The sequence below is a fragment of the Galeopterus variegatus genome, unplaced genomic scaffold, assembly GCF_000696425.1.
Source record: "Galeopterus variegatus unplaced genomic scaffold, G_variegatus-3.0.2 Scaffold3211, whole genome shotgun sequence".
NCBI lineage: Eukaryota > Metazoa > Chordata > Mammalia > Dermoptera > Cynocephalidae > Galeopterus > Galeopterus variegatus.
Genome location: NW_007729322.1, coordinates 223,048 through 233,856, shown reverse-complemented (window position 1 = coordinate 233,856; position 10,809 = coordinate 223,048). Strand labels below are relative to the sequence as shown.

The following is a 10,809-nucleotide window of genomic DNA, read 5'->3' as shown; positions in this document are numbered from 1 at the left end:
CCTAACATTTATTGGCACCCAAGGGTGGGGCTGGGTAGTTTGGCTTCCAGCCATCCTGGCCACGAACCTGGCGAGGCACTCTCTCTCTCTTTCTCTCTCCCTTTTCTCCATCTTGCTGAAACTAATGTATATTACTGGCATAGAAAGATATTCAAAAGATATAAGAGAAAAGTAAGCTGTACAAGAGTGTTTTTATAAGTGTTTTATAAAAGTGGTTTTATAAGCACTTTTTTGTAAAAGAAGAAAAAAGAAAAATGAGAGTTGTATTTGCATAGGGAAAAATGGATGGATACCAACAGATTGAGATTAAGAAGGTAAGTACAGACTTAGAATTTTTAAATAATGGATAAGTATTACTTTTGTATTTAAAGTAGTAGCCATATTTGGAAGAAATATATAATGTTCATTTTCCAAACCAGTGTGGAAATAAATAAAATGGCAAGAAAGAAAAATGCACTGAAACTATATTACATCCATTTATTAAAATACAGAGATTATCAAATGGAGAAAATAAAATCCAGATGTGTGAATATATCACTTAGGTAAAAAAAATATTTAAAACACAAACATTAATAAATATATTGGTCATGGAAAGATACGTATTTAGGAAGAGTATAGGAACAGAGCTAGGCAGTAAATCCACCAATTCAGGTTTGTGGTCACCTTTAGAGATCAAAAGAGGGAAATAGTGTGGGAGAAGTTTACAAAAGGGATATCAACTATATCTGTAACATTTTCTTTCTTTCCACAAAAATAAAATAGGATATATATGACAAGATATCTACCTTTTTAAAATTTGGTTTGTTATATTCTTTTCTGTGCATATAAAATATTTTAAATATTTGTTCAAACAACTGTAGTGAGAAGTGAGAAATAGGGATGATGTCATAATGGCACATATATTTTGGGTTCTAGAAAAAAACTCTAAAAATTTAAAGATAAATATGAAATTAGGCAGACAGATGGAAATGGTTTCCACTACCTATCCATTAATTGAGGTTATCATCTATTGAACACTCACACAAGTTAAGGAGACACTTTTCGAAAATGCCCCAAATATGGACATGAAATATAAATGCAAGTTTAATACAGTTCATCAATGTTGTGAAGACACAAAGAGGCAATTAGTGACTAAATTTCTCAGAGAAACTTAAATTCTAGCCAGAATATGAAGGAGAATTTAATGGATTTTGAAGAGGGAAGAATCAGGGCTGGCTAGTTAGTCAGAGTGTGTTGTTACAACACCAAGGTCAAGGGTCTGGATCCCCAGACTGGCCAGCTGCACCCCGCCCCCCAAAAAAGTGGATCTAAGAGGGAACAATGCAGATAGGAAAATGGACTTTACGAGGCACAAATAAGGAGTGTGTTGTTACAACACCAAGGTCAAGGGTCTGGATCCCCAGACTGGCCAGCTGCACCCCACCCCCCAAAAAAGTGGATCTAAGAGGGAACAATGCAGATAGGAAAATGGACTTTACGAGGCACAAATAAGGGAGCTCATCACCAGAATGCAGGGGACAGTGGATCAATGTGGTTGGAACAGATTTCCTTTTTGAAACTCTGAAGAGCCCTGAAAACACATACAGGTATCTATATGGGCTTTTGCACAGAAAAATGTCAATGTGCATTTAAATAGAAGACGTATACTACCAGGAAAATAGATCTGACACCACATATTTATATTAACCATAATTAGCAACTTCCCTATACATTTGCTGGCTCCACAATAAAAATGTAAAGCATAAAGAAGGTATTTATAAACTGCTTTAAAAGAAAAAAGGGGGATGCTGATGGAGAACAGTGAGTAAGCCTGAGTTCATTCTGTGCTGGAAGTACTACAGTTACCTCTCTAGGGTTAGATACAATTATTTAATAGAAGAACACAAATATTCTCCCCCCAAAAGGATAATTTATTTTGAAAATATCTCACTTAATGTCATCAAAATATTTTAATGTTGAGCAAAATTCACTTTTCCGCCTTCAAGTTAATTTGAGTGCAAGGCTCAACCTAAGCTCTTTTTGGGGTGGCCATGACCACTAACCGGAAATTTGAGTCAGTCCACGTCTGTGGCTTATAGCACAGAGGGCATCCTGTGACCTGCCTCGTTGATCACCAGGTCCTGCTGCCCCTGCCCCTTCGTTACTGCTCACATCCTGATTCCTGTCACTGTAGTTCCAGATCTGGCCTCATCTCATTTTGCCTGAACACAGAGGCAGCTTCCTAATGGTCTCCCACCATACGGCTGCCAGAGTGAATCTGCTTTCTTTCTAAAGTCCAATCCGAACGGATCCCCGTCATGCTTAAAACCTTCTCCAGAGGGCTGCATAGTGGGGTTGCCTCACACTGACTCTGTGAGTTGCGAGGTGAGTGACAGGCCATTTGTCATAGATTACAAAGACCCGAAGATTCCATCAACCAGCTTTTCTCACTTTTGTGTCTAGAATGCCTTCCCCATAACCCAGTCACTGGCTCTGCTGCCTGGCAAATTCCTGCTTCTCTGGCAGGTCTCAGCTCAGATGCCCTCTGCTCTGTGAACCCAGCTCCCTAACCAGCTCACGTTCTTCTCCTAAAGCCTTGCTATGCTCTGTGTAGGTTTCCATATACCAGCTGTCTTGTTTCATTGCAATCATTTATACACCCTTCTTCCACTCCATTGTAAGCTCCTTGAGGCCAGAAACCAGGTCATAGCTCTTTTCCCATGTCCAGTAAATAGCAGTTTCTGGTACATTCTAGGCACACAGCAAATATTAACGGATGAATCAATAAATTAGTACTACCAGTCATATGGGGTAAGGAGACTCCTCAGTTAATCACAACAATTTTTTTTCATTCCTGTTATAAATGGCAGCAGAGAAAAACCTTTATCCCTAATTATTTCACATAACACTGTCCATGAAGTGTCTGTGTTTTGAGAGTAAAGGCTGAAGGAAGTTATTTTTTCCCTTAAAAAATTAAATACCTTAATAACTGACAAAGAGAGGGTACTAGATTCATTAGAGGAGAGAGTGGTCTAGCAATTCTTTCTATATTCCTGTAACTCATTATGGATGAGTAATTTTTAAAAAATTGGTACCCATAAAAATCAACCACAAACCAGTAAGGATGATGAGTTGAATCATAAAAATTTCAGGCTATTTATACTTCCTCCCACATACTCAGTACATTTATTCTAAATGGAAAAGTACAAATATTGGGATAAAAACATTTAAACTACAGAAACAAGAAACTCCAAATGCTAATCCTGCCTAAAGGGCAGAATTTAATTCTGTGCTAAACTACTGCATGTGGGGTAAAGAGGCGTGGTTAACCAAACATTTGAGAACAAGTAATTACCGCTGCATTTCTCTATCGCATATTTGCCTCACACATAAAGTACACAACAAGCCCACAAAAGGGAACAATAAAATGCTGTTTGAAACATTTTTTCCCAGCCACAAATTTTTCAGGCTTACTTAATTTTTTTTCCTCATCAGAGATTATTTACTCCTATGGTCTTGGGTTGGATAGTAATGGGATATTTTCTCTGTGATATATAGGGACAGAGAAATAACATCTCTAACTTTTTATTCTTGGCAATATCCTTCCTGCCAAATCTTGGGCATCTAATTGTGGAGGTACACAGTCCCCATAGTTGGTTTATGAAATAATTTTAGAGTGGAACGAACGTGCAAAGGAACACTTTCATTTTTTCCATCTTTTATTCATCCAACAAACATTTATGAGACACTTCCCATGTGCCCAAAATTATGCTGGGCTCTCAGGGTACCAGTGAATAAGACAGGGTCCCCCCCGCCCCCCGCCTTGATGAGCTTGTAATCTAGTTGTAGGGACAACTAAGCAAACAATTACAGCATAAAGTGACAAGAGCCATGTTAGGAGAGTCCTAGGGGTACCAACACCTGTCTGGGATGGTTAGAGACAGCTCCCAGCAAGAAGTGTCATCTAAGTTTCATCTCGAATGACTGTAGGGCTCAGGCAGTTGAAGGAGGGTAGAATAATTGAAAATTCAAAGCCAAGGGAATAGCCAGGAGAGATCAGAGCATGAGAGGGAAAGTAGGAGCAGGTGAAGCAGTGTGGTACTTCCTGATGGAGCAGAGCAGATACTTACAAAGACAAGTGAGTCTAAGTCTCTAGGTGTATTAGTCCATTTCTGTTGCTTATAACAAAATACATGAAATGGGTTATTTATGAGAACATGAAATTTATTGCTTACCGTTTCAGAGGCTAGGAAACCCAAAGTCCAGGGAACACATCTGGTGAAGGCTTTCTTTGGTGGTGACTTCAGTGATGGCAGGGTACCACATTGCAAAAAATGGCAGACCAGAGAAAGCAAAATAATTCTTCATGCACTCTCCTTTTAAAGCTGTCAGAACCACACCCTTGATCACCATTTTTAATCCACTCACTACAATCTAATCACTTTTTCACGGCCCCACCTTTCAATGACCGTAATAGGATTCCCCACTCTCCACAGTTACAGTGGGAATTAAGTTTTGGGAGAACATTCAACCCAAGGCATTCCACCCCTGGCCCCCAAAATCTCATGTCCTTTTCACATACAAATACATTCATTTCATCCCCAAAGTCTTAAGTTGTTTCAACTCAAAAGTCCAAAGTTCAAAGTCCCATCTGAGAAGTCAAAACAAGTTATCTACTACCAAGATACAATGGTGGGTCAAGCATAGGGTACATCTTTTCATCCAAAAAGGGAGAAATAGGTCAAAAGAAAGGGGTAAAAGTTCCCAGACAAGTCTGAAATCCAGCAAGGAAGGCATTAAGTCTCAAAGCTGGTGTATCTTGTAACTTGACTCCATGTTGGATGCCCTCTGCACGCTGGTGTAGGGTTGGGTCCCCACATCCTCAGGCAGCTCCACTTCTACAGCTTTCCTGGTCTCAGATGATGCTTTAACTCTCACAGGCTGGCCTTGCACACTGGTATCTCCACAGGTCTGGGGTCTCCATGGCAGTTCCACTCTCGTGGCTCCTCTAGGCATGGCACTGATGGGGTTTCTCTGCTGCAACTCCGACCCCACATTTCCACTTGGCATTGCTCTAGTGAAGGCAGTCTGCGATGACTCCGCCCCTGTGACAGATCTCTTCCTGGGCCCCCAGGCTTTCCCATACATCTGTTGAAATTGGGGTGGAGGCTCCCAAGCCTTTCCAGCTCTGGCATTCTCTGAGCTTGCAGACCTAACACCACATGGACTCTGCCAAGGCTTCCAGCTTGTATTTTCCAAAGCGGAAGGTCCAGCCACACTAGGTAAACATTTTTTTGTGTGCTCATAAACCAAGCAACAGTTTCTGCAGCCCTCCTCATGCTTTCTGCTGGGGGAACCTCCAATAAAGAGGACAGCTGAGAACTCAAGTATATTTGAGAGGGATGTTCAAGCTTTTGTGCAGCAGCATTTTGGCTGGACTGATTCTGGTATTTGCTGTCATTTTAGTTTAGTTTTTTTTTTTTTTTTAATGAAACATGGAGAAATGGTGCCATCAAACTATAACTCATCTGCAACTCTAGCCCACCTCTGGCTCCAGTGTGGTGCTTGGCAAGAGCCTGACACAGGGCAAGAGATTTAACCTCATTGTACCTCAGTATCTCATTTTTAAAACAGATTGCAGCAAGAATTAAATAAATGAGTATATGTCAGGTACTCAGAACAGAGCCTGGCACAAAGCAAATGCCCAATAAATATTAGTTGTAGTTATTTTGCTCCTCATGGAAAGTGTTGGTGAAGCTACTTGGCCAGTTATTTAAACAACAAGCACATCATTTACAGGAACTAGGTTCAGGAGTAATGTTGCTGCTGTTTAATGTCTTTGGCACTCACAGGATATGAGGAAAGTTAACCCTATGAATACAAATGATGTCAAAGGTAGAGTTTGGGGGACCCAATAGTTGGCCTCAATCTGCCCAGTCCTCTTACCAGGTTCTTGACTCTGCCACAGAAAAGAATTCAATGGCAGAATCACACTAGTCAGTAAGAACAATTTTAATAAAATAGATAAGAAACTCAGGTTCCACAGAGAGAGTGTGGCATGATCCAGAGACACACCAAGTTTAACACAAAAGTAAGCTCAGTACAGACATCAAGTCTAACACAAAAGCAAGAAAAACACACTTAAAATTCAGTACAAACTGAAAGTAAGTTCAATACAAAGGAAAGTACACACAACTCAGCCAGTGAAGCACAGGTTGTCTCTGGGAAAGTGAGCAATAGCCCTGCCTTCACTGGAATTCAGCTTTTATAGTTTCTCTATCTAATGAATATCCAATTAAGGGGGTGGTTCCCAGTTACATAACATTTAGTCTTACACATGCTTAGTTGGTCTCTTCCTGGAGCATGTTCATTAGTCAGACCCTAACCCATGCCCCAGGCATATTCAAGAATATTTTGTGCTCTCTATTGAGCATGTCCAGGAAGTGGATTTGCATAAGCCAGCCCCTTGTGGTCTCATTTTCCCCATGTTGGTGCTGAAAATAGGTCTGCCTGGCAACAGTAACTTTCCTTCAGGGGAGAGCCCAGAGGAGGGTACACTTTATTCCTGAAGCATTTTGGCTTTTTCTAAAGATGTTTGATACAAAGACTATTTTAAAGGAAATATCCAATAAAAGGGATTGTTCCTACTGAACACTTTGATCTGACTACAAAATGGAGCTACTACCAACTTGAATAAGAGTCTGCTGTCACTTTAAAATGAACAGCTTTCCATTATATCAAGCCTGACAGTTGCCTTGCCTTCATTGCAATTCCGATTCCTTTTCTCCCTGAACGCTCCTTATTTCCCACAAGTCACTGGGAGGCATGTTTTTGGCACACTCTGGGATCCTATTCCCAGTCATTGGTTGTATAATTTATTGATAAAGCAAAGCCAAATATGAGTTAGAAGAAAAGCCTAATTAGAAACGAAGCACTCAGTGTCCCAACAAGAAAAATTCCAGGTCTTCAAAAATAGAAAGTCAGTGATGCATAGTTTCTTCTGTCACCGAAAAAATTATCCCAATACTTAATAAGCCAGAAAATGGATTAAACAGATGGGGGAAAGTTATCAGAGAGAATGGGCACCTACAGAGAAACAGAATTATTTAGAACCGAAATGACTCTGGCACACATTAAATATCTATTTGTGTCCAGAAATGAATGTTATAGAAAATAAGTGTAGTTATGAAAAGGAATACAAAACCTGCCACCAAGAGAGAACACAAGAAGTAATGGGCTGCTACAGAAATGCTGAAGCCACTTCTTTACTGGATTGATTCCCCAATTTAGTTAACTAGTTAGCTTGTCTGACTTTTTTTTTTTCTGTACTGAATTGACTATTTGAGTGAAGCAACCAAAACAATAACTATGAGTAAATTGTGGTGCAGCTTAATTCTGATAAACTTGCCCTTAAATATAAAGAAAACCTTTTTTTTAATAACAGAGAAACCATCCCCACAGCACATGTATCTACATATTATTTGTCTACTCCTATCTGAACACGTTTCTATTAAGTTGACCATCAACCTGTGAGTCAGATGATACGACATGTCCTCTGCCTTATAGGAAAAACAGCAAAGGCTCGGTATGTTTAGAATTCTTTGAAGATGATAGGACTGAAAACACAGTTTTAGGTGTGAGTGGCTGGATGATCCTTACCAGATCACTTAACCTCTATGTTTTCTAATTGCGTTGTATAACCAAAAGAATAATACACACACACACACACACACACACACACACACGTGCGTGTGCACACACCTCCATACTCTGGAGCACTGAGAAGCAATGGACTGGTCAGGAGGCTCTGACATCCTCAGGCACCAGAACTGGAGACAAGTGGGACACACCACTTCTGAGTGATGGCATAACAAGTTGCTATTTATATCCCGTCTTCCATCCACTGATGTGAACTAAGGGTCTTTCCCTGCCAGAGAGTAATTTTAGGGAATGAGCTTCCTGGTGAGCTCACAGCTTAACACTACTTGTATCACCATCTTGAGTCAGCAGTGGATAATGCTGGGCAGAAAAACTAATTTTAGTCATCTGTGGGATACGTGTAAACACTCCGTAGTGACTCTTTTAAAAATCAGTGTGAACTTGCTATCTCTGCTTCATTTCCAACTCTCAGCAATCCACTAGAAGTATCTTTAGGTGACAGCATCTTACAGGATTTGTCTAGGTGATCTTCCCTGTTTCAGAATGGGCATATGAAAATCCTGCCACAGATTCCGAAGTCAGAAGGCCATCTGATTAAATGGGTCAAGAAAAATAACTAACAGCTATGGCAACAAAGGACATGGAATGTTAGTGCCCTGGAAATGCTACAGGAGGAGGTGCTGCCCACCTTATCCTCGTTTTTGCAACCCTTTCAGTGAGCCCCAGCTCACAGCTCATGGAGGGAGGGACAAGAAGAAAAAAAGGCTTACGCCTGAAGCTGATCACTTTCCCACCAGCTCTCACACTGTACATTTGGAGTGAAATGATCCCTCAGCTTCTTCTTATTTCCACATCCTGTGATGCACACTGGACTCTAAGTTCCATTTCACTGGCAGTCAGCCACACGCTGGATATAGACTACCTCTAATTTGTTCACTGTCTCATGGATCACTGAGAAAGAATAGGGCCGGATGACAAACCCCACTGGTCAGAGGTCCCAGGTGCAGGTGTGTTATCACAGCCAGTAACACTTGACCAAGTCCTCACATTTCATGGAGTGGAATTGTGCATAAGACCTTGCACTAGGGTTTTGTATTTTGGCGAAAGGTGTTGGGCTTGGCTGTACTTATCACGGATTGTGGAAACCAAGAGGAGGGGCTGAGCTGGGGAAAAAGGGGTAAGAAGAATTCTAGGCAAATTAAACCGCTTAGATTGGCAGAAAGAGTGTGAAGACATCTTTCTGTGTGAAGACAGTCGTATGTGAAAAAAGTTTTGTAGTTTCTGTCTTCTTCTTTTTTTGAAAACCTTCAGTCCCAGACTGTTTGATATCCATTTTTCCTGGTCTAAAAAGAGAATTTGAGAATTTCAAATCAAGTGTCTGTGAAGAAAGTAAGGAAAGAAAGAGGAGAAAAGAGGCAGAATCAAAAATATTAATAGGGAAAAAGAGGGAAATGATGTGTCCCATAATTATTTTCATAAGAAAGGTAGTTAATAAGAGTTCCAGTGTAGAATTTCTATTTCTTGAATTCATTAAAAGTAATTTTGAGACTCTTGGATTGCGGGGGGGGCGGGCGACATGCAAGACTTTGCTAAGGGAAACTTCGTTTAAATGCCTCTTTCCAAAGAAAGCACACACCGTACCAAGACACACAGCCCCTGTGTAGCTTCGCTGTGCTGCTGGAAACTCGGCCTCACTGATTGATTCTTCTTTACCAAGGATCCCAGTGTCCTCATCTACCCCTCTCAAAGTGAGTTCGATGGACTTCTGGTCGAGTAAAGCAAGTCTTTCAGAGAGGCGAGGCAGCCACCGTCCCGCTGCCTGTTAATGAAAGGCTTGTGCAGCGGTCTCTGTGAACCATGCAGGCAGTGTTCCTGCAGGATCCTAAGAAACCAACCTTTTCAGGAAGGTTGTGTTAAGGAATGTCTGGAATGTTTTTTAGTCCTGAGAGTTTCCACAAAGCCTATATGGTCCATGAGGAAGAAAGGGCAAAGCAGTATGGCAATGTTAAGCAAGACTGGCTCAGATCAGAGAGAGATCGAGGAAGAAATCATTAAGATGAGGGATAGGATTGTCTCTTCTCAACCATTAAATGCAGTTTCAGAATTTGTTTCTGGACTCCAACTGCATCACTCAGACCATCTACAATTATCCCAGCTAATGAGAGGGTAGGTGCTAAATTGGCTATAAAGTTTGAACTAAAAAAGCAACTACGTGCAATTTTTCTCATACTGGCCTTTAGCTTAGAATATATGAATGAGTGAACACTGTTAAAATATCACATAATTGCACCCTTTATTTTACATTATTAACAAATGATATTCATGGAATCAGGAAGTTATATTTCTAGTTCTATTTTAAAGGTTTTAAATATATTTCAAGGTTTTAAAAATTCTATTTACAGTAGGTGTCCATATGCATGTATTTATACACATATAGGAATACATTTTGCCTGAATGCTTTTTTTGTTTATTAGAACTGTAAATTTGTTAAGGCTGAAGACATTGTTTTAATAAAGATATTTAGCATTTAAAATCATATTTATTGAGCAATGTGGTCATTTTTTTTTACTTTCATTTTGAATAGCCTTCATTTGAGTTCTCAAATTTTTGTCTCCATTCCAGTCAGTACACTCACATGCATGTGTTTATATGCTACTTATATACATATGTAAGTTTGTATGAATGCATATGTGTGTATATGTATGTGTGCGTATATGTTTACGAACCTGAAACAAAATTTCATGAAACAAAATTTACCTTACCAATTCTGGTATTTTCTATTCTAGTCTATTACTTCATTTGTATAAAATATCAATCATGACTCATTTTGTTTATTTTCCTACCCACTAATAAGTCATGGCCTGGAGTTTGAAAAACAATATTCTACCTGGCCCTTTAGATAATTTCATAAAAAAAAAAGAAAAGAAAATGTTATAGTTCAATAATATGCATATCTATTTTACATGATCCAAGGAAATAAATTAGTGCTAATAAAAGGACTCTGTATCTTTGACTTTAGTTAGTTATGAGCGCTAATGCTAGAATATTCTGGAGAATATTAACTTTTTTAAAAAGAGGATAGTCATATAACATAACATCTTTTAAAATAACATCTTTTTAAATAACATTTTCCACAACCTTTCAAACTTAAAAATTAAGCTCCCTCCTTCC

At 39.6% G+C, this 10,809-nt stretch overlaps 1 protein-coding gene across 1 annotated transcript in view; it reads left to right on the top strand.

Moving 5' to 3' along the window:
- Positions 1-281: 281 nt before the first annotated feature.
- LOC103600062 (protein CYR61-like) overlaps positions 282-10,809 on the top strand; it is a 76,764-nt gene continuing 66,236 nt past the window's right edge. Inside the window, exon 1 of the mRNA XM_008584295.1 lies at positions 282-314. Within this exon, the coding sequence (XP_008582517.1) occupies positions 282-314 (33 nt within the window). The remainder of the gene's footprint in view (positions 315-10,809) is intronic.